Source organism: Suncus etruscus, assembly GCF_024139225.1.
Source record: "Suncus etruscus isolate mSunEtr1 chromosome X unlocalized genomic scaffold, mSunEtr1.pri.cur SUPER_X_unloc_1, whole genome shotgun sequence".
Lineage (NCBI taxonomy): Eukaryota > Metazoa > Chordata > Mammalia > Eulipotyphla > Soricidae > Suncus > Suncus etruscus.
Window position 1 is genome coordinate 962,685 of NW_026060304.1, and position 24,832 is coordinate 987,516.

General features: G+C 40.1%; 1 protein-coding gene across 1 annotated transcript in view; it reads right to left on the minus strand.

Moving 5' to 3' along the window:
• LOC126000520 (zinc finger protein 875-like) overlaps nucleotides 1-24,832 on the minus strand; it is a 71,972-nt gene that overhangs the window by 37,262 nt on the left and 9,878 nt on the right. Inside the window, 1 exon segment of the mRNA XM_049767775.1 lies at nucleotides 6,767-6,772. Coding sequence (XP_049623732.1) covers nucleotides 6,767-6,772 — 6 coding nt within the window.

Consider the following 24,832-nt stretch of genomic DNA (forward strand, 5'->3'; position numbering starts at 1 on the left):
CTTCCTCCTACTCCTCTGCTTTTTCCTTCCTCTAATTTCTTTTTTCTTTTTATTCTTCTTCCCCTTTTTTTCCTCTTCTTCATATTCTTCTTCCTCTTCCTCTTCTCACACTTTGTCCAACTCTTCTTAATATTCTCTTCCTGAGTCTCTAAATCTCCAATGATTCCTATGTTGTTCCTGTTGAGTTTAACAAAGACTTCTATTTTCAACTGCTCACATATTTTGAGTAGTAAATTCATTGTTTGATCATTTGCTTTAAAGGTTCTTTTCCAATCTCTTCTGCTGTATGCAGTGGTGCTGCATCTGTCCATCCTCAGCTGCTGTTACGCCTTTGGAGAGGGTTTTCATTGAGGTGTTCATTTCATCCACTGAGATTTTCAGACCTCTTATTTCAGTTGTGAGTTCTGTCACTATGGTCTGTTCAGATCGATCTATGCTTGCTTTGAGTTCTTTGAGCATCCTTCATATTAATACTCTAAACTTTTATCTGAGAGTCTTTTCAGATCATCTTCATTCTCTATGCGTGGTATTTTCATGCATTGCTTCACCACTGCAACACTTCTATAGTGGTTTTTACTATGTGCTGTGCTGGGTTCATGGTTCAAACTTTTTAAACAGGGGGCTAGTTCACTGTCCCTCAGACCATTGAAGGAGCGGAGTATAGTGAAAATAAAAACTATGAACAAATTCCTTTGCACACTGCATATATCTTATTTTGAAGTGAAGAAACAAAAAGGAACAAATACAATAGTATTTTGAAGACCCCTGGTTTAAAAGATGAGGACTGCACAGAGCTAAGCTGAGCTGCTGCACTCTTCTGGCCTGTACCGGGATTGGGTACTGGAGTTTATGTTCAATGGCATCTTCTTGGCTGCCTTGGGCAGAAAAGCAACAGGGAACTAGGCAGCATTCTTTTGTAATGGCTCTCCGGGTTTGGGCCCATGAGATTGTGTTTGGTGGCTTCTTTTGGGCTGTCTTGGGCAGAAAAGCCTATGCACACTTTTGATGGAAATCTTGAGAATTTTTTCTTTTTTAATACAATCATTTTTATTTTTTTCCTAGCATAAGATAGTTTCCTCAGGAAAGAAATACCTGACATGTTCTATTAACAATGCCTCATTTTTCATAGGGAAGGTTAAAGAATCATTTACTTACTCCATTCAAGTTTTTTTGGCCACACGTAGTGGTGCCAGGGGCACCTGTGCACAGTGTGCACCAGGGGAACACGTGCACCCAGAATCTGCTGCACCATCAAATATATTTGGCATATGCTCTACTATATCAGCAGACTCCGCAACCACTGCACCCAGGATACTCAAGGGCAGTTAGGGAATATCCAGACCATTCCTGGCAATGCTGACTTGCACTCGCATTCTTGTAGTCTTGGTGGGCTCAGCTGGACCTGGTGATATTTAAGACTCTACTGGGATCTGGCATTTGCGACTCAGAAACCTTGACCAATGTAGTCCTTGGAATAGGGTCGGGGTCAACGGAACATCAGCATCCCAACCCAAGTATTGTAGATGACAATAGTGACATGGGAGGCAGAAAACCAGAGGACATGAACAGAGATTAGAGCCACAAGAGACAGGAGTTTGAGACCCATCACTACATTACTGGTGGGAACCATTTGGAGCCTTATGCCATTGGATAGCCCTTTAGAAATGATACGCAAATGACTCAGTTGAGGGGTGCCTAGAGACATTTGCTATAGCCCAAACTATGGTTCCCCAAACTATGGACCACTCACATGCCACCCGAGACCTACTTAGGACATTTATCCAGCCAGTTGGGTGTTTCTGCTGCTGCTGCCTGTCCTACTTAGAAGCTGACTCGTCCTGAGCCTGCAGTGCTCATGTGTGAGATGTGTGCTGCACTCTCCAACTCCCCACTTCTCTCTCTCAACTCTGATAAGTTTGTTGATTAAAATGTACTTTTTCGGCCCGGAGAGACAGCACAGTGGCGTTTGCCTCACAAGCAGCCGATCCAGGACCAAAGGTGGTTTGTTCGAATCCCGGTGTCCCATATGGTCCCCCATGCCTGCCAAGAGCTATTTCTGAGCAGACAGCCAGAAATAACCCCTGAGCACTGCTGGGTGTGGCCCCTCCCCCCCCAAAAAAACAAAAAGATATACTTTTTTCCTCTTTTTAAATATTGTATTTGGTTTATTTTTGTTCAAAATAATATGTTGGAAGTGTGCATAGAAATGTGTTGTTTTCTAAAAAAAAATAAAGAAATGTGTTGTTTTCTATTTTTAAAATCCATTTTCAGCTTTATTTATTTATTGATTTGTTGATTGTTCATTGGTTTCTGGGCAACACCAAGAAGCACTCAAGAGTTTATTTTAAAATATATTAAAATATTTTCTATATAAAATTTTTTTGTTTGTTTGGGCCACACCTTGCAGTGCTTAGGGATTACTCCTGTCTATGCGCTCAAAAATCATTCCTGGCAGGCTTAGGGGACCATATCGGATGCTGGGATTCAAACCACCATCTTCTGCATGCAAGGCAAATGCTCTACATCCATACCATCTCTCCAGCTTCATATTTAAAAAATATTTTGAATTTTTTTCATTTCTGTTTTAGGGCCATAACCAGCCACGCTCAGAGGTCACTCCTGGCTCAAGACTCAGAATTTGCTCCTGGCTCCAGATACCATATGGGATGCAGGGGATCAAACCTGCATCCATCCTGGGTTAGCTACACTTAAGGCAAATGCCCTACCACAGTGCTACCACTCTGCCCTATTTAAAATGTTTTAAAATGTTTAAAAACATTTTTGTTGTTTTAGTTCTTTGGGTCATACCCAGCAGTGATCAGTGGACACTCCTGGCTCTATGCTCAAAAATTACTCCTGGCAGGCTCGGGGGACCATATGGGATGATTGGGTTGAAACCGCCATCCTTCTGCATGCAAGGCAAATGCTCTACCTCCATGCTATCTCTCCAGCCCCTTAAAATATTTTTAATTTTTTAAACTATATTTTTGGTTTTTGGGTCACACCTGGCAGCGCTCGGGGGTTACTTCTGGCTTTATGCTCAGAAATCACTCCTGGGAGGCTCAGGGGACCATATGGGATGCCGAGATTTGAACCACTGACCGGTGTGCAAGGCAAATGCTTTAACTACATGCTATCTCTCCGGCCCCAAATTTTTAAACTTTTAATTATTGTACTTGTTACAGCTGTTTTATTTTTTGTTTGAACCCTGGCATCTCCTATGGTCCCACGAGCCTACCAGAAATGATTTTAGAGAGCCAGCTGCAGAGCCAGGAGTAACTCCTGAATGCAGCCAGGTGTGACCGCAAAACAAAATATATATAATTTAAAAGAAAAGAGAAGAGGGTGATGTGGCAATGTTTATTTTGTTTGCTTGTTTGTTTGTTTTTGCATAGGCACAGTAATTATTGGGAAAATTAGAAAGAAAACTTCCTTGACTTATTCACTGACAGCCAAAAATTAAAATGGAATTAAGTCTCTTTATTACCAGCACAGCCTACATCGTAAGACCCAACCATCTTAAGACCCAACCACAAGTCCCCAAGTACCTTAACATTATTCCCACAGAACACTCAAGGATGTAGAGAAGGAAATTTTCTCTGACCGAAAAAATAAGGCACCAGCCTCTCGGTGAAGGTCCCAGTGAGTGTGTGTACGTCGGTCTTCTAGCTCATGTTCTAGAAGGAAATCTCCTTCAACTCGTAGTCCAGAAAGACCCCGAAGCAGGCGACTGTTCCTTTCCCCCATGGGAAGTGGGGAAGGGTCAGCGACACGGTCATGGTCATCTGCCAGCAGCCATTGTGCGGGGTCTGTGTGGCCTGAGTGCCCTGGAGAAGTCCTCGGTGCAGATGCTCAGACTCGTAAGCCTCGGATCTCCACCTGCCAAAGTGCTGGCCCCCCTGAAGACCGGGGCCCCCAGGACCGCCACGTGGTAGGTGAGTGCATGGGGACACATGCCAGGGCTGGTCTGGGCGCTCTCCTGGCAGTAGCTGGTGGTTGTCTGGCAGGCAATGCAGAAATCCGGGTGAGCAGTCTCAGGGTCCAGTGTTAGGTGCACCTGAAACTTGGCCCTCATGTTGCCCAAGCTACTGTAGCTGGGGGGCAGAGAGGGACTCTCCCTTTTGTGCTCCCAGGAAGGTGCCACAGGGAATACCGGACTCTGGCACTGGCTCCAGGCCAGGTGCAGGGCTCCAGCGTCCTGGAGGAGGTGGGCATCGGTCTGCAGCACCATGAGCAGCTCCTTCCCGATGCAGGCCTCCCTGGACAGCTGCTCTTTTGTGTTCAGCATGTGTCTCTAAAGACCGGCCCTTTGGTGCACCAACTTCCTCCCAATGGAACGGTCCTGTTTCCTCAAGAACTGTGCCCATTGGCTGCCTTCCTGGGTCGCATTTTGCTTCTGCAGTTTCAACTGGCCTTTCAGCTCAGTGACTTCGTCGTCTTTCCTTTCCAAGGCCCTTACTGCCTCCTCCAGCTGCTCTCTCAGCTGCCAGAGGCAAGTCTTGAGCTTCGCCCTGTGATGAGCAGCAGCTTCTGCAATGGGAGTCAGGTGGTGGGCCTGGTGGTCAGGGGAGGCAGCGCACTGCGCCACACAGCAGCTCCAGGTCGTTCTCGAAGAACAGGCTCAGGGCCTGCTGGTGCCTCTCCCAGTGGCCTCTGCCCTCTTCTTCCTCATCCTCTTCATTTTCTTCCTGCTCCTTCTCACTGTTCTTCTCTCTCATGCACAGAATCTGCTGGACCACATCAATCATGTACCCCAGCTTCATGTTCTGGGGGTGCCCACCTGTGCAGGGGTGCAAGCACACTGGGCAGGGCAGGGCAGGACGTCGTGCAGGTGTTCCCAGCACTGCTGCAGGCATGAGCCACAGCAGTTGTGGCCACATTCCAGGGTCACAGGCTCCTGCAGGAAAGCGTGACACTCGGAGCATCGGGCCTCTGCTTGCAGCTGAGTCAGGGAGGCCACCAGGGCCATGGTCACACCTGCTGTCACGGGCAAAGGCAGGCCTCGGACTTTGAAGCAGGAGCAGCTTGTTGCAGCTCTGACCTCAGCTGCTCTGGGCCCTTTCCAGCCTTCCACAGGGCCTGGAGGGGAATCTGCAATTTGTCCTCTGGTAGGTAGACGGCGCCACTCCAAGGCGAGTTGGAAACCTAAGGCAGTGTTGGAATAGAAATGAAAATACAGATTGTGAATAACCAGGAGGTTCCCAAAAAGATGACAGACCCTAAGCCAAGAATCAATGTCTAAACTCTTACATATGATAGTTGCCCATTATCTTGTACTCTGCTATGAAGCCAGGTACAAAGATGCCCTTTGTGTCTTTAGCTTGAATGTCCTCCCTACCCCTGGTGGGAGCTTGCAGCTCACCTGGATCCTGTGGTTGCTCCCCACTGTCAGGTGTGGTCTCAGAGCTGGGTCCAAAGCAGGGAGGATGTGTACACCCCTCCTGCAGGCTCAAGGCTCAAGGCTCAGGCCAAGCCACCAGCTCCTGAGATGCAAATGGAATGAGAATGGAACTCAGGCAATTAGGGTGGGTCCTTCTCTCTCCCATTGGTCAGATTCCAACATGCATTCTTTCTAGGGAATTGATTGGCTCCTGAAGGCACTCCTTGGTGCTATCATTTGCATAGGATGGGGACTTTCTTGGCCCCACCTCTTCCCTCACTAATCCTGTCAACTTCCCCAGGGACTAGGAATCCCTCCTGGTTTTTTGTTTTTTGTTTTCAGTCAAGGCTGCACTCTTGACTGTCAGCTATTAAATGGATATCTCCATTAGTTTCAAAGGAGAAATGATGTGTTGGGTTCTGTGAAATGTATTGTAAGTTTCTGTGGAAATCCTACTGTACCACGTGGCATTTTCTATTTTGTTTTTGTTTTGGAGCCACACTAGTCAGCGCTGAGGAGTTAATCCTGGCTTTGAGCTCAGGAATCATTCCTGGCAGTTACTGGGAACCAGATGGCAAGCCAGGAATACAATCCAGGTTCATTCTGGATCAGTTTCATTCAAGGCAAATGCCCCAACACTGTGCCATCACTGTAGCCCCACTACTTGGCATTTTCTAGGCTAAAAAACAACCAAATAACTATTGATAGTTTAGAGAAAATATTCTAATAAAATATAATGTGTGGGGGCAGGAGAGATGGCATGAAGGTAAGGTGTTTGCCTTGCATGCAGAAGGACGGTGGTTCAATCCCAGCATCCCATATGGTACCCTGAGCCTGCCAGGAGCGATTTCTGAGCATAGAGCCTGGAGTCGCTCCTGAGCCTGCCAGGTGTGACCCAAAAACCAAATAAAAAATTTAATGTGTGAAATACATGAGTAAAAGTATTAAGATCAAGGATCTCAGGACTGGAGGGATAACACAGATATATGGGGCCTTCCTGGCATGCAACTGATATGGTTTCAACTGTGGACATCCCATATGGTCCTCTGAAATTTCCAGGAATGACTACTAAGTGCAGGGTCAGTAATGACCCCTGAGCACCACTGAGTGTAAATCTGAAACAAAAAATTAGAAAAATTCGGTCAACGTTTGTAGTGTTGTCAGTTCCAGTGTTAGTTTCCATATTCTTGGGCTGATACAACTCTGGTTCTTCCTGGTTCTATCATTGACATTAATAGATTTTTTTTCTTCTTTTATATTTGCTTTTCTATTCATCAATTTTAAATCTTCACGCTGTTCATGCAGATGTAATGATCTTATATTTGTTTTGTTTTGGTTTAATTTAGTTGGTGTTTAGAGCCACACCTGGCAGCACTCAAGGATCACTCCAAGCTCTGGGCACATAAATTGCACATGGCAGTCTCTGAAGACCATATGGGACGCCAGATTGAACCCAGTTTGGTCCATGGGTCAGCAGCATGCAAGGCAGGTGAGCTATTCTGTCCTATCACTCCAGCCCCTCATGTTAGTTTTTTATATAAAATTTTATTTGTTTTTGTTTTTGGGTCACACCCATCATTATGAGAATTAAATGGTTTATATATTTGTTTTGTTTTGGGCCACATCTGGTGATGCTCACTCAGGGATTCTTTTTGGCTCAGCACTCAATAATTACTCCTGCTGATTCCTGGGAGACAACATGGGATGCAGAAAATTAAACAGGGTAGGCTACAGGCAAGGGAAATTTCCTACCTGGTGTACATTGCTCTGCACCCTCCCCCATATTTTAAATTGGAGTCTCTGTAGTCGTGTTAAAGGGCATATGTAACAATCCCAGAAATGCTAGGTTCAGCATTATACAGTGCTTGGGCTACCAATGTGGCAAGCTTTGCCCAGATGCATTGGGGCACCAGGGTCAACGCTGGCTGTGGTAGTGGGAGAGCATATGGTGCTGGGATCAAACTGAGGGACTTCAGCTTGCCAGATATGTGCACTGTTCCATTGAGCTATCCTTCCTACACACTAGGTTTTTGAGGGTTTTTTTGTTTTGTTTTGTTTTTGGGGGTTGAGGGGCTCAAAATGAGCATCCAGTAGTATTCAGGGCTTACTCTTGACTACATAAGGATCACTTGGCAGTGCTTGGTGATTATATGTGGTGTCTTTGGATCAAACCTGTGTGGCCTACATATAAGACAAGTGCCCTATGTGCTGTACTATCTCTCTCGTCTTAATTAGGATTCTTAAATATGTTAGAAATATTATGTATTTATGCAATATTATGTAAAAATATAAATAGTAAAATATTAATATCAGTAGTGTTATTAATATATTACCAATATGTCATATTGAAAATTATATCATTAGTAATACATAATAACAAAATTAATATAGTAATAGTATTGATATAATAATAAACATTATGTAGTAATATATTCTTCTGGTTTAGAGAAATCTAGACTTTTTTTTTTGGTTTTTGGGCCACACCCGGCGGTGCTCAGGGGTTACTCCTGGCTGTCTGCTCAGAAATAGCTCCTGGCAGGTGTAGCAGGTCAGCCCCTAAAGAGGTTGACTGATGGTGGGATGGAGAATGAGGCCTTTTTCTTCCAGCTCGGAGCACGCGTCTGCCACCCTGTCTAGCCCACGGTTCTGAGGTGAAACGGCGGGTAAACAGCTCACAGACAGTCAGGCTCGTGGAAATATTCGCTTTATTCGGAGGACAAAACTGAAGTCCAAAGACTCAGCTTCAGTTCCAGCCAGCCAAAGCCCCGGCCTTCCACAGACCCCTGTTTTTATACTCCAGAGTCAGGTACCACCCAATGATGGGATCAGATACCAACCAATGGTGAAAGCAGAATCAGGTCCTACCCTAGGGTGGGGGCAGAATGCCAGGTCACACCCTAGGGTAGGGCACAATCACCAATCAGTTTAGGGTGAGTAGCATAGTAATCCCCCAAAATATTTACATACACAACAATTCCCCCGTTTGTTTTTAGTAAACAAACAATATTGTCTACAATTATTAAAAGAAAAATTAGTCAATAATAAAAGAGCGGCTGTTTGCATAAGCGTATCACAGGAAAATGTAAAGAAAAACTTCTAACCTAAGCACAGGGTGTCTAAAACCAGAAACATGTATCAAGGAATCAACTACAAGCTCCTGAGAAGATAAATCTAAGACGTACATAGATCTTTTGAAGAGACACCAGAAAGGTTGTGTAGCAGGCAAGAAGAAGCACCTTTTCTTTATTTGTTGTTGTTGTTGGTTTTTGGGTCACACCTGGCAGTGCTCAGGAGTTACTCCTGACTCCACGTTCAGAAATCGCTCTTGGCAGATACCGGCATTTGAACCAATGACCTTCTGCATGAAAGGCCTCACCTCCATGCTATCTCTCCAGCTCCATTTTCATTCAAGTTCAGGTAGACCAGAAAGCCCATCTTTGAGGGCATTGAACTAGGCCTTTATTTCGGAAGAAGAGGCACATACACCTCTGCACAGTGGGGAGCCACTGCAATGATGATCAATAGGTATCTGAACTTAGTCCAAGTTCTTAATCCTGTCTGAAGTCCATAAGATGTCTGAAATTGATGTCGACTATTTATAGATGGGAGCTTAAGTCACAAACCAAAACAAAATGTTTAAGGCAGAGACCCTCCCTGTGTAAATAAACAACTTGAGGGCCCATCCAAAATGGATGGAACCTATAAACCTAGTATTTTGCCTATAATGCGCCCACGCAGAAAACCCTGAGAACAGACAAAAATATCATTTAGGAAATTATAGACAATAATATCTAACTCACAAACCTAAAGTCAAGAAAGCAAAACCTTAATGTAATAGAACATCGATTCCTAATATTAAAAACTAAAATAGAAAAACATTAATTACAATAGTCAAAAGAAGTGTAGTACCAAATATAACTTCAAAGGATTATAGTTATAGGAAAAACAACAGATGAAATTTCTACAGAGTTCAATACCAATCCGTAAATATGAGGGGTCTGGAACTCCAAAAAGACCGGCAGAAGACACTTGATGGGTCTGGAAAAGCTGGTTGAAGCCTTGTACAGGAGATAACATCAAGCTGAATGAAGAAGGAAGGCCAGTACAGTCATCCATGTGTTGGGGCATCCCCAAGCGTTACATTATTAGATCATGAGTTGGTTGGGCTTCTGCATTTCCTTTGGGATAGGTGCAATCTTGGGGTAACCATTGTAGAAATGGTCAACAATAGCACTGTGTATGTGGATGGAAAACCAGAAATTCAGATAGCACAGTTTAACTGGGATCCAGAGACTGTGAGTATTATCCATGGATCTTTTCTCTGGGGTTACATTGTGACACAAATTCCAGGTGGCTTCATTTCCAACAAGTTTGCAGCATATATGGTGTAAAACTCCAACAGTCACAGATTTCTTCTTCCAGCCGAGATCAGGAAGCTTGTAGTTGTGGGTGAAGTAGATGAGTTGCACATGTGAAGGGAATCCTGAAAATTAAAATGTTAAGGACTAGGAAGAGAGAAGGGAGGATAAGGAAGACTAAAATGGGGAAGATAAAGTTAGGAAAAAGGGAACTATATACAAAATATGCAGAACAGACAGACACTAAAACAAGACATACACATACAGACTTCACAAAAAATATGGCCATAACACTCACTCATACTAAAAAATATTTGTTGGAAAGGATCCAAAATAGAGCAAAAGAAAAGAGAATTCAGCTGAATCAGCGAAAAGTGCCTTAAAATGTAATAGCCGGCAATTGTTTCAAATTCAAAAACTTTTTTTTATGGCAGAGCAGAGCAGATCTGAAAGAGAATTTCATGCGTAATACAAACATGGAAAACTCTACTATAAGTGTATATCAGTATATATACAAAGTTATTGTATAACAGTAACTTTATGATAATCAATCATAGGCAAGAAGCACTGTGAAGAAAGTCCACCTAAAATTATCATTATGTCAGCATCTTAAAACCTAAATTGATGGAAATAAAGCAATGATGTTAAAATAAAAAGAATAAAAGTCGTTAAATGAGTATACCTAGAAAGAAAAACATTAATATGATGAGAAAATTTTCTTTCAGGTGAACCTTGACTAAATTAATTTGTAAAATTTCATGATTAACTGAGATCTAGAGCAATAATGAAATTAAGACATAAATCCATCCTACAAGGAAACACATTGGGGATTCATAATTTTCAATCTATATTCATTGATCATGCCTGTGGAAAGAATCATAGAGCATTAATAGCAACTGATAAGGAAGTGAAATGATTATTTGGTGTTCAATGTAGATCTTTAAGAAGTATAAAACAGGATGTATGCTGCTGTGGATTTCACCAATGTATTAGGGACTTTTTTGATCTTCTTGTCATCAAAATTGATCCAGTGTTGTTTTGCAGCAATTTTACAGTATGAAGTACAGTGCCCATAGTGAACTTTACCATAATGGTTTGACACTGATGATAAGATGTATTTCTTAATCTTGCTTTTATTCTCTGAAGTGAATTCCTCTAAATTGAGGTATTCTAAAGGAAAATCTACATAAGTATGCAATTTTTTATTTGTTTGCCATCAAAAGCAAAACGTTTCAAGTGTATTATAGGTACTGGTGGCAGTTTCCATAAGTACGTTTTCTTTGAAAAATCCCTTCTAGTTTTGCAACTGTTGCACAGAACTTTGTTGTCATTTCTTAATTCTTCTTTAAAAAATTCAGAGGGGCCAGGCGGTAGCGCTGGAGGTAAGGTGCCTGCCTTGCCTGCGCTAGCCTAGGACGAACCGCGGTTCGATCCCCCGGCATCCCATATGGTCCCCCAAGAAGCCAGGAGCAACTTCTGAGCGCATAGCCAGGAGTAACCCCTGAGCGTCACAGGGTGTGGCCCAAAAACCAAAAAAAAAAAAATTCAGAGAGGCATTCCTGTAATGTACATTTATCTGTAGATGTAACAGCCAGAGACAAATGAACAAATGTCTCATAAACCTCAGACTTTTGGTGGCAAGTGAGACACTGGAGTATAGATTTGAATTGTCCTTGAAAGAGATCATAAATAATAGATTTGTGAGCCTTTTGGTGTTCTGGACTAAATTGTTCATAATTTTCATTTTCCATGAGATGTGTAGTTTTGTCTGTCATTAGATTTACAGTAAGCAAGTCCTGATGTAGTCCCTCTATTAGGAACATCAATAGTTCGTGAGGATCCTGCTGATTTTTCCAGCAAACTGGTCATTAAGTAAACCAATTGTTACTTTGAAGCTTTCAGGGTTAATATATCTATGAAATCCATTTCCCATGGTTTTGATGAGCCGACCAAATTCTTCGGCTAATTTACCTTCATGACCCATCGGATTTTTCTTGTTAATATCCTTTTTATAATGATCTTTATGAAAATACTGAGTCAATTCTGAAATATTATACAAGCATTGCAATATTGAGTTCATGTAGCAAGAGTTTCCTATATTTTGGAGCCCTGTTAAGACAGGTTCCTGTCTTTCCTTTTGCATCTCGGAGTGTAAGGGTTTATCACTACCATCAGTCTCACAAATTGTATGGTGTGTGACAGCTAAATCGTTGTTCCCTGCCCCAGAGACCTCAGCAATATTGCTGCTGTTAGTGTCTGAAGTATTCTGTTTTTGCTCTGAAGGAAAGTTTGTAGTCTGAACCTGATCATTTGTGCTAGCCCGATTTCTAACAAGATGTAATGGAACCCAAAATTTCTTGGGAGGGTTGTCATTTATAGAAACATAGGCATAACCCCTTCCTCTTAGAAGATATCCAGCTATCCATTTTTCATCCTCCTTGATCCAAATAGGTTCATGGGTTGTTTCTTGTCTCTGAATATCTTCTTTAAAATGTCTTTCCGCTGCAGTGTAACTTTCCCCTTGGGGTAAGTTAAAGTAATTTAGTGTGATAAGAGTCAAGGATAGCAAATCCGTTGGTGATAAACTTCTTTTTCTATTTTTTTGCAATTGAGTTTTTAAGGTTCTGTGAGTCCTTTCTACAATGCCCTGTCCCCTACAATTGTAAGGAATTCCTCTGAGATGTCTTATCTGCCATTCCTTACAAAAAAATTTAAAAGTTTTGCTAACATAGGATGGCCCATTATCAGTTTTTTTTTTTTTTTTTTTTTTTTTTTTGGTTTTTGGGCCACACCCGGTGACGCTCAGGGGTTACTCCTGGCTATGCGCTCAGAAGTCGCTCCTGGCTTGGGGGACCATATGGGACGCCGGGGGATCGAACCGCGGTCCGTCTCCTAGGCTAGCGCAGGTAAGGCAGGCACCTTACCTCGAGCGCCACCGCCCGGCCCCTCCATTATCAGTTTTTATAGAATATGGAATACCCATCACAGAGAAACATTGTAAAAGAAAACTACAAGCAGCCTTAGATTTTTGAGAAGACATGGGAATTGCCCACATAAACCGAGAATAAGTGTCCACCACAACATGAAGATAAGGTTTCCTTGGAAATAAATTTGTTTGAGTTATATCCATTTGCCAAAGTTCGTTAGACTGTAAGCCTCTTGGGTTTGCTCCTGCTATGTGAGTCTTTTTTGTTAACGGTGCACATACGTTGCAGTTTTCTACAATTTCTCTAGCTTGCCTCCATGGAATTTGGTAATTCACATGTAAACGGCGAGCATTTGTGTGTAGGGCTGAATGTTCCTCTACAGGTGATTTAAATATAGGCATTGCTAGCAAGTCAGCAGTTTTATTTCCTTGAGCCATAGGTCCTGGAAGACCTGAGTGGGCTCTAATATGCGTGATGAAGATGGGCTCAGTTTGTTTTTGAAAAAGCTGCTGTAATTGTTTAAGTAAGTTCTGTATGATCGGGTTATTAGCATTAAGGGATGCAGTGGTTATCACATGACATAAATTTACCACATACAAAGAATCAGAAACTATATTCATGGCTTCAGATACATTTTCTAATAGGTAAATTAACGTTGCTAATTCAACTTTCTGTGCAGATTTATATTTGGTATCTATGGTCATATTAATGTTGTCTCCAGTTATTCCTCCTTTTCCATTTTGGGATCTATCAATGTAAAAAACCTTGGCATTGGGAATAGGGGAATCCCGAACAATTGAAGAAATAACAAACTGAGTTTTCTTTAAAAAGTCCCAAATTTTTCCTCCTGGATAATGGGAGGATATTTCTCCTGTGAAATCTGAGAGGGCCCTTTGTAGAGATTCATTAATAGGCAATATTGACTCAATTTCCTTTTTTGGTACTGGCAAAACTATTATATCTGGGTCAAAACCTAGTAAAGATATAGATCTGAGTCTTGCCTTGATAATAATCTCTGAAATCAGTTGCAAGTAGGGGACAACTGAGCGAGGTGTTTGTTATGTAAATACACCCATTCCAAAGGTCCTGACTGTTGCATCAAGGCCCCTGTGGGGGTTTCTATAGTAGGGAAGATTAACAGTAATACCTTTTCTCCTGGGATGAACCTTGAGAGAAACGATGTTTGTAATGTGCTCAAGAAGATGTCCAATTCATTTTTGGCAGCTGTTGTTAAATTTCTCGGGCTATCTAAAGCAGGGTCACCCTCCAACGTTTTAAACATATTAGATAACTCTGCATTTGGGATTCCTAGTGCAGGGTGGAGCCAATTTACGTCACCTAAAAGTCTCTGAAAATCATTAAGCGTTCTGAGGTTTTCTTTTTTGATAGAAAATTTTTGTGGATGTATAGACGTCCGGTCCAAAATAAAACCCGAATATTGATACGGTGGCATTATCTGTATTTTTTCTAAAGCTATTTTCAGTCCTGATGTTTGTAAACAGTCAGTAACATAAGAGTATAATTCCTGTAAATCTGTTTCATTGTACATTGTGAGCAAGATATCATCTGTATAATGAAATATCATGGCTTGAGGAAATTTTTCACGAGCAGGGCTCAAAACCTTATCTACAAAAAACTGACACATGGTTGGGGAATTCAGCATGCCTTGGGGGAGAACAGTCCATTGGAAATGTCTGCAGGGAGGGGCATTATTGAGAGAAGGAACTGAGAATGCAAAACGTTTTTTATCATCTGGGTGGATAGGAATATGGTAGAAGCAGTCTTTCAGATCAATAATAATTAGTGGCCATTCCTTTGGAATAACTACAGGTGATGGTAAACCAGTCTGCAATTTGCCAATAGGTATCATGGATAAATTTATAGCTCTAAGATCCATCAAAAGTCTCCATTTACCGGATTTCTTTTTTATAGTGAATATAGGTGAATTCCATTGAGAAAAAGATGGTTCAATATGTCCTAAACTTAGCTGTTCCTCCACTAATTCTGTCAGCACCTTTAATTTATCAGTTTTAAGGGGCCACTGACCTGTCCAAATTGGTTCATCAGATTTCCATTTTATTTTTATTGGTGCTGGTGTTTTTATGGTTTGGTTTTTAAATCAAAAGAATGTTCGGGCTCTTCTGGAGCTAATGGGATGTGGAATTCTGCTTTCCACTGTTTGTGTAGGTCACGGCCCCACAGGGATGGTGAAAATGGGCCCACGTGAGGTCTGATTATTGCTTTTTGATTTTCTGGGCCGTAAAATACCATAGTCCTCGTACTCAACAGACAGGAACTCAGGCCTCCTATTCCTTCTAGGGAATACGGGATTTCCCGAAGAGGCCAATTTTCTGGCCATTTTTTTTATCAGAAATTACGGTAACCTGAGCACCCGTATCTATCATTCTATCAAAGGGTTGGCCTTCCAAGTGAAGTTTGATCATTGGGTGTTCATCTTTACATTTAGTAACCAGAGCCACGATTGGGTTTTGAGCAGCACCCGGATCTGTGCTTCCAAAACCTCCAATTCTAGTCTTATCTGAAGTCCCAAATTTGACATAAGGCACTATTACTATCTGGGCAATCACTTCTCCTTTTTTAAAGGTCCATGTAACTGGTTCAGTAATAACTACAATGATTTCTCCCATAAAATCTGAGTCAATGACACCAGTGATTACTGATATACCCTTTATGTTGAGGGAACTTTTGCCAAGAATCAAACCCATAGTATCTGGGGGTGGCGGGCCTACAATGCCAGTTTCTAACATGTAAGGGCATGCTCCTGGGTAAATTGTAATGTCCTCTGGGCATAATATGTCTAATCCGGCACTCCCTGAAGTGGAGTGGATTAATTCCCTTATCGTGATTAATTTTCTTGGGCTGGGCTTGGAAGGATTATTGTCTGTGAACTTTGCCCCTGATTTCAAAGGGCCTGGGGGGAGGCCCTGTGGGCGTTTCCCTGCATCTTGTATGTGTGTTCTTGAGGAGCTGAATTTATAAGGAGACGGCAATTTCTTTTGATATATCCGTGTTTTCCACAATGGTAGCAGGCGATTTGCCTCCTGGGGACTGTGTTGAAACCTCTACTTAGGTTATTATTAATGAGGTTTCTGGATCTGCAATCTTTTGCCCAGTGGTGACCCCTTTTGCATTTTGGGCAAAGACCTGGTTTCCGGAAAGTGTTCAGTCCCCGAGGGGAGTAAGGCATTGTTCCCTTGGTAACTGGGAAGGTTAGTACTGAGTCTGAAAGGGGTGGGGGTTGGGGTTCCACATAGACATTCCGGCAGGCATAAAGGTAATCATTCACATCTGACTTTTCATTTAATGTATTCAATACTAATCTACAGGCTGAATTTGCATTATGATAGGCCAAAGATTTTACTAGGAAGTTTCTCATCTCCTCATCTTCCACGTGTAACTTCAGAGCATCTTTAATCTTACCTACAAACTCTGCAAATGACTCATAAGGGCCTTGGGTAATTTTTAAAATGTTTCCTCTACCAAGGCTGTTAGAATCAATTTTCCCATGATGACAATGCAATCTCCCTAATTAAATTTAAGATTTCCTTAGGTAAAGCTGCTTGTGTCTGAATATTTGCAAATTGATTTTCTGCCATCAATAATTCATACGATAGAGTAACACCTGCCACTTGCTTTTTCATACCATCCGGGCTATATAATTTAGCTTTTACGCCTTCTGAATAGTACATTTCCCATTCAGTTTGCTGTTTAGACGACAGGCATATTTCAGCGATTCTTTTAAAATCATACAAAGTCCAAGATGAGTTATGACTCCAAAGTCTTTTTTTTTTTTTTTTTTTTTTGGTTTTTGGGCCACACCCGTTTGACGCTCAGGGGTTACTCCTGGCTATGTGCTCAGAAATCACCCCTGGCATGGGGGGACCATATGGGACGCCGGGGGATTGAACCGCGGTCCTTCCTTGGCTAGCGCTTGCAAGGCAGACACCTTACCTCCAGCGCCACCTACCCGGCCCCATGACTCCAAAGTCTTAATAACTCCACACTGTATGGTGATTTTGGCCCATGCTCTTTACATGCTCTTTTAAACCGATCTAATTCTTCCATCTGATAGGGTACATAGTTAGAAACATTTACCCCGTCTATAGGGGATAAGGCCGTCTTAGCAAAATTACTCTGAGTAGAGCTCTGAGACTGAGCATGTGGTTCATTGTCTGAATCTGTTCTGCTCTGTGATTCAATTTTGTGAATAGAAGGAGGCCTCCCCTGTGGAGTTAGCACTGGAGGTTGATCATTATCTGAGTCACTACTGTCAAGCAATTCACTAGAATCAGGCTTAACATTCCGAGTTGTTTTTCTTCCAGCAAAAATTTCTATATTGTTGATGGTGGGGCTGGATTCGTCAGCCCGCACCTTGGTCTGAGTTTTCGTCAGATAGATTTCCTTATTATCTATACTGGTTTTAGCCTCACCATTTCTACACTTTCTATTTCCTAAATACCAGCCAATAACTATGCTCACAATAATAATGTTAGTCAACACAGAAATTCCACAAACTATGATGGCTGGAGACACTGCAGCTTTCATTTGAAATATAGACCACAACCATCCAACTGCAGTGATTGTCCTTAGATCAAAACCAATTAGTTTTAAACAAAATGGAACAATCCACTTGTATACTAGAGCACCAATGCGTAAGACAAAGGGTGGTAAAATTCACATGACTAACCACAGAAACCATTTGATGGTCAGCATAGGAAATTTCCAATGAAGTATTTCACTTACAGTTATTGAGGGTCCAGGTTCAGGCTGTTCAGGCACCATTATGTAGCAGGTCAGCCCCTGAAGAGGTTGACTGATGGTGGGTTGGAGAATGAGGCCTTTTTCTTCCAGCTCGGAGCACGCATCTGCCACCCTGTCTAGCCCACGGTTCTGAGGTGAAACGGCGGGTAAACAGCTCACAGACAGTCAGGCTCGTGGAAATATTCGCTTTATTCGGAGGACAAAACTGAAGTCCAAAGACTCAGCTTCAGTTCCAGCCAGCCAAAAGCCCTGACCTTCCATAGACTCCTGTTTTTATACTCCAGAGTCAGGTACCACCCAATGGTGGGATCAGATACCAACCAATGGTGAAAGCAGAATCAGGTCCTACCCTAGGGTGGGGGCAGAATGCCAGGTCACACACTAGGGTAGGGCACAATCACCAATCAGTTTAGGGTGAGTAGCATAGTAATCCCCCAAAATATTTACATACACAACAGCAGGCATGGGGGACCATATGGGACACCGGGATTCGAACCAACCACCTTTGGTCCTGGTGGTGCCTTGCAAGGCAAACACCGCTGTGTTATCTCTCCGGGTAGACATCTTTTTATAAAATAATTTTTATTGTGACCAAAGTGGATTACAAATCTTTCACAGTAATATTTTAGGTATATAGCAGCATTGAACCCAGGGCATTGCCACTACCAATATTGTCCTCCCTCCAACTTGGTTCCCAGCGTGCATCCCATATCTCTCTCCTCGGCCTTCGGGTTGCTAGTATAGTGTTTCCGTCTGTGTCTATATGTTGTAGAATGGATATTGATTCTGTTGTCACTGGCTTCGGATTTGCTATTTAAAACTGATCCTTTTTTTTCTACTAAATGTTCATACAACTGTTTGGTCTTGGTACCATACATTTTCCCCTCAATTTATGAGGCAGAACAAGATGATTCAAGTTATGTGGTTCTGTTTTAGAGAAAGAAAAAGCAAAAGCAAAAATAAAACGAACAAGAACCCCCCTAAATAACAAACAAACTGGGGCCGGTGAGGTGGCGCTAGAGGTAAGGTGTCTGCCTTGCAAGTGCTAGCCAAGGATCAGGACCTCGGTTCGATCCCCCGGCGTCCCATATGGTCCCCCCAAGCCAGGGGCAATTTCTGAGTGCTTAGCCAGGAGTAACCCCTGAGCATCAAACGGTGTGGCCCGAAAAAAAAAAAACCAAAATAAATAAATAAATAAATAAATAAATAAACCTGGAAGGGTTTATCTAGAGGGTTATAAAATATCAATTTAAGAGAAGAGAGGACATAAGAAAGAAAAACATCACAAAAAGACAAAAAGTTTAAGAAAAAAAGAATAGACAAACAAGAAAACAAAAACAAAACAAAAAAACAAACAAAAAACTAACTAAAAAAACTACAATGACAAAAAATGTTCAAGAAACAACACTGCAATATAGACAAAACCAAGCAATAATCATGAGCCTGAAATAAAATGAAAAAAAAAAAAGAGAAAAATGTGCTTCCTTTTTTCCCCCTTTTGCAAAGGCGCAGCAAATACTGGGGATATTAGAAAGGGAATTCCTTTGGTCTAAGACATACAGGGTTTCTCTGCTCTTGAAGCATACTGTCATGGGAATATCTACAGGCTCTGTACATGTTCCTTTACTTTCCCCTAGGTCTTTTTGTGGTGTCTGGAAACTTTCTGCTCAGTCATGTATGATAAATCAGGCCTCTGTAGCTAGAGGTATTTGCAAAGGTCATAAGATGGAGCTTAGGATAGAGTCTTTATGGTTTTAGAAGTTCTGTTCCAACACTGTGGTTTTAATCAGTCTTCTGTAATTGGTGGTCTTGGTGTTTGCACCGATCCTAGGACAAAGCCTAGGATAGTAGACTCTTTTTATAATTCCATTTTCTCTTCCAAGTTTTCTGATTGATTAAATGTATTTTATAATTTATATTTTTCCTTTACTTATTATAAACTTATTTTTTCCTTTACCATTTTCTCTTTGGATAGTTTTCCCCTTTTATATTTATTCTTGATAGCTTTATATAACTAGTCTTAAAATTACAGTTTTAAAGCAATATTAAACAGATTTTAGAGGGGCCAAAGAGGTAGTACAGAGTTTAAAAGACCTCCCTTGCATGCTACTAAAACTGGCCATAGAATATGGTCTATTAAGAACTGCCACAGGCCACATGTGAGTACAGAGCCAGAAGAGAACCTCCAGAAATGCTTATAAAATTAATATGCTGTAAAGTCCACACTTAATGTTCTTCATTTTAGTCTTTGTATCCTCCAGAAGTTCTTGAGTTTCTGACTTATTTTATTTGTTTACACTTTGCTGACCCTTACTGAATACTTAAAATTAGCACTTTCCTCCAGGATCATACTTGGTATTATCTTAATTATTATTTATATGTATATATGTACACATATACATCATTGGTCTATTTCCATCACCTTTCTTTAATTTGTATGTAAACCAAGTATGTTTTAATCAAATACTGATCATGTGCCCATTTGACATGTTACTGTGTTCTAGACATTTTATTTTAGTCTCTATATGAATTTGGTAATTTTGTATATTTGTGCTAGCTGCCTTAAAGGAATTTTTCTCCCCTACTGATAAGTGTTTGAAGGTACTATCATTATAATATCACTATAATTCAGTGTTGAAGTTTGTAATTTTCAAGAGTCCTGATGACCTGAAACTGTACTTCATTTTCTTTCTGTTTCTATATTTATTTCTAATTGACAAGCTCCCAGGAATATCTTAAATGAAAGAAAAATTACAAAACTATTGTCCAACTTGTAAGGATTGAATTCATTCTTTAATTACTTAGCCTTTGAACTAAGATAGGAATCTTGGCTTTTCAGCCATATGGAAAAGGCAATTAAATAGTATTGTGACTACTTTAACTTTTGTAGTGTCTGACTTCTCCAAGATGTTTGCTCTCTATTTCTTCACCATCTTATTGGCATTCTGATTACATGTTGTTTTCTTTTTATATTTTTAAGTTATATGTTTTGGTAGGAATGCTTTTGGGTATGCAGTTTACTATACAGTAAACTTTTGGGGGATTTTGTAGTTATAATATTGGCACAGTAGCACAACAATGCTACACAACCATTGTTGGCAAAAGATTGTGAGATTCATATTTAGCCAGATTACTGCTGTGTGTAAACTTTCTAGGACAAAGACAACACATAGAACTTTCTCTTGAAAATACTGAAATTGATGCAAATTTTGGAAGGATTATATCTCAATAATATATAGGAAATCACTGTCAGTTTCCAGCAGCCATTAAAACCAATTTTTTGTGAAAAGCTCTATCATTGCCATGTTCACCCTCTTTTTGCCATTTTATTGTTGGTTTATATATGTATATATTAATATATATTAAATTTATATATTTATAAATTAAAGTAAGCATTTAAAATGTAAACCTTAGAAATATAATAATGTAGCTAAGAAAAACAAACTTGAACAAACTTTGCTGCCTGAGAGGTAGATGGCCTATTCATTTTTACCTCCAGAAAAAATACTAGAACCAACTCAGAAAAAAATGTGAATATACTAACTATTCTATGCCAGGCTGTGCTTCTTTGCTGAGTCCTTAATTGCTCTAACAGCTTTTGTGAAAATAACCTTTATGTGACAGGCGCACAGTTCTATGGGCTGGAATATAGACCATTCTCTCCCAGTTCACAAAGACTTCAAATTTCTGTGGTAACAATTATATGATAGAGAAATACTTGTATAACTGTGTGATGACTTATTGGTAAAGGCAATAATATTAAGTTCCAAAGGATGAAAGGATTGACTGCCAACAACAAATCTATGGGAAATTGATACGTCTTTTCTCTTTTGAATTATGAAGTGCTTATCAAGCCTATTCCAAATCTAATTCCTCCTTTTTCTCTCCCTCTGTTTCCTAAGAGAATTGTATCATTTCAGGATTTTCTCTGTTACTGCATGTCTCATATATTAATAGACTCTACAAATAATTTAAATAAAAGTCATCAGAATAAATGACATGTACAAATGATAAAAAAGAGGTGAAAGCAATCAAGTGTATCTTTAAAATATCATCAAAGAAATTATAATGCATTAAGAGAATGCTGCAATTGCTTTCCCGTCGATCTTACAGTCTTAAAAGTAACTTTCAAATATACTCAAACATTTCATGTTATTTCCTTTTATTTATTATAAAAACTTACATGCTATTCCCATTTAATATGAACTGAAATTTATAATTCATGATGAGTTAATTATTATAATACACAATACAATGAATTCAAAATTTCTCAGATTGAAACTTCAAGTAAATGTTAGTTTTATGAAATTAACTCATAACATTACTACAAATGAAAGGCTTCTTGAGTATGATGTTAAAATAATTTTCATTAATTTTAATATTTTTTCTAAGACAAGTTAGATATACTAGTAAAAGCCTTTGATTATTTAAAAAGAATAAAAGAATAAAATATAAGAATAAGAAGAAAAGAATAAAATAAACATTTTAACAAAAGTACAGATTCAAACAAATCCACTTAACATATATTTATGAAGCTTAAGTTATTTTTCGTTTTGTTTTGTTGGTTTTTTGTTTCTTTATTTTAATTTTTATTTTGACCAAAGGGAATTATAAATCTTTCACAGTAATATTTTAGGTACATAGCAACATTGAATCAGGAGCATTTCCACAACCAATGTTGTCCTTCCTACACACCTGTTCCCAGCATGCATCCCATATCCCCCTCCTTTACCCCCCAGACTGCTGATATATGTGATTCCCGCTGTGTCTAGCTTGTTGAAGATTGGGTATGGATTCTGTTGTCATTGGTTTTTGGATTTGGTGTTTAAATCTGGTAATTTTTTTAATTTTTACTTAATTTCCATACGATGGTTTGGTCTTGGTACCCTCCATTATACCCCCCCTCAATTAGTGAGATGGAACAAATGCTTCAATTTATGTGGTTCTGTTTGAAGGAAAGAAGAGAAAAGGAAAAAAATAAAATGGGGCAAAAATCAAACAAGCAAAAAATAGGAGGAGATCTTCTAGAGGCTATAAATATCTATTTAACAGAAGAAAAGGAAAAAGGTAGAAAAACATAACAACAATACAAAAAAATCAAAAAACTCGTAAAGCACCACAGCAATAGAAACAACAACCACACAATAACCATGGTCTTTAAAAAAAAAAAGCACACACACACAAAAAACCATGAGGAAAAAAAAACAAACAACAATAATAATAAAACAAAAAAGTTAATTTGTGCTTCTTATTTTTTGCATAGGCACAGTAAATATTGGGGAATTTAGAAAGGGAATTTCCTTGGCCTCCGAGATGCAGGGTTTCTCTGCCCTTGAAAAGTATGGGAATAACTACAGGTTCCATACATGTTCTTTTACTCTCCCCCAGGTTCTTTTGTGGTGTCTGGAAATTTTTCTGCTCCATCATGGATGATAAAATCAGACCTCTGTAGCTAGAGATCTTGGTATTTTCACAGGTTAAAGGATGGAGCCTAGGATGGAGTCTTTTTTACGGTTCTAGAAGTTGTGTTTTATCACTGTTGTTTTAATCAGTCTTCTGTAGTTGATGATCTTGGTTTTTGCCCCAATCCAAGGATGAAGCATAGGATCAAGTCTTTCATTATGCTTCCAGAAGATCTGCTCAGTTGAAGTTGTGTCAGTCAGACCTCTGGAATTAGAGATCTTGGTTGTTGTACAGATCATAAGCCAAGGCCTAGACTAGGGTCTTTTTTTATTGGTCCCAGGATAAGTTCTGCCCAGTCATGATTGTTACAGTCTTCTGTAGATAAAAAACCTGAAAACCAAGTTATTTTTAATACTACATTGGAATAGAAACAAAAAGAAAAGTAATAAAATGAGTTCACTAAGATCAATGTTCATAACTAACTGAGCCATGTTTTTATTATAATTTTCCCTTTTCTAAAAGCATTAGCAAATTATCTAATTTTAAATACTTTTGTACTTATTAATTCAAATCTGCCTCCCAAATAAAATATAAATACTGGCAGCTTCGAAAATACTGAATATTCTATGAGAAAAATTATTAAAAATATAAGTTCATGGGGCCAGAGAGGTGGCACTAGAAGTAAGGTGTCTGCTTTGCAATTGCTAGCAAAGGAAAGACCGCGGTTCTATCCCCCGGCGTCCCATATGGTCCCCCCAAGCCAGGGGCAATTTCTTTTTTTTCCACACCCTTCTCTGTGTTCTGTACCAGCATATGAACCTAGTGTTCCCCATTCCCTTATATTATAGGAAATCTTTTTTTTAAGATATATTTTTTTATATATTTTATTTAAACACCTTGATTACATACATGATTGTGTTTGGGTTTCAGTCATGTAAAGAATACCATCCATCACCAGTGCAATGTTCTCATCACCAATGCCCCAAATCTCCCTCCGCCCAACCAACCCCTGCCTGTACTCTAGACAGGCTTTCCATTTACCTCATACGTTCTCTTTATTAGTACAGTTAAAAATGTAGTTATTTCTCTAACTAAACTCATCACTCTTTGTGGTGAGCTTCCTGAGGTGAGCTGGAACTTCCAGATCTTTTCTCTTTTGTGTCTGAAAATTATTATTGCAAGAATGTCTTTCATTTTACTTAAAACCCATAGATGAGTGAGACCATTCTGTGTTTCTCTCTCTCTCTCTCTCTGACTTATTTCACTCAGCATAATAGATTCCGTGTACATCCATGTATAGGAAAATTTTATTACTTCATCTCTCCTGACAGCTGCATAATATTCCATTGTGTATATGTACCACAGTTTCTATAGCCATTTGTCTGTTGAAGGGCATCTTGGTTGTTTCCCTAGTCTTGCTATGGTAAATAGTGCTGCAATGAATATAGGTGTAAGGAAGGGGGTTTTGTATTGTATTTTTTGTGTTCCCAGGGTATATTCCTAGGAGTGGTATAGCTGGATCGAATGGGAGCTCAATCTCCAGTTTTGGGAGGAATCTCCATATCGCTTTCTATAAAGGTTGAACTAGATGCCATTCTCACCAGCAGTAGATAAGAGTTCCTTTCTCTCCACATCCCCGCCAACACTGTTTATTCTCATTCTTTGTGATGTGTGCCATTCTCTGTGGTGTGACGTGGCACATCATAGTTGTTTTAATTTGCATCTCCCTAATGATTAGTGATGTGGAGCATTTTTTCATGTGTCTTTTGGCCATTTGTATTTCTTCTTTCTCAAAGTGTCTTCTCCCCATTTTTCAATAGGATTTCATGTCATCTGCAAACAGTGAGAGCTTGACTTCTTGCTTTCCTATCTGAATTCCCTTGATATCTTTTTCTTGCCTAATCGCTATAGTGAGTACTTCCAGTGCTATGTTGAATAGGAGTGGTGAGAGAGGACAGCCTTGTCTTGTGCCAAAATTTAGA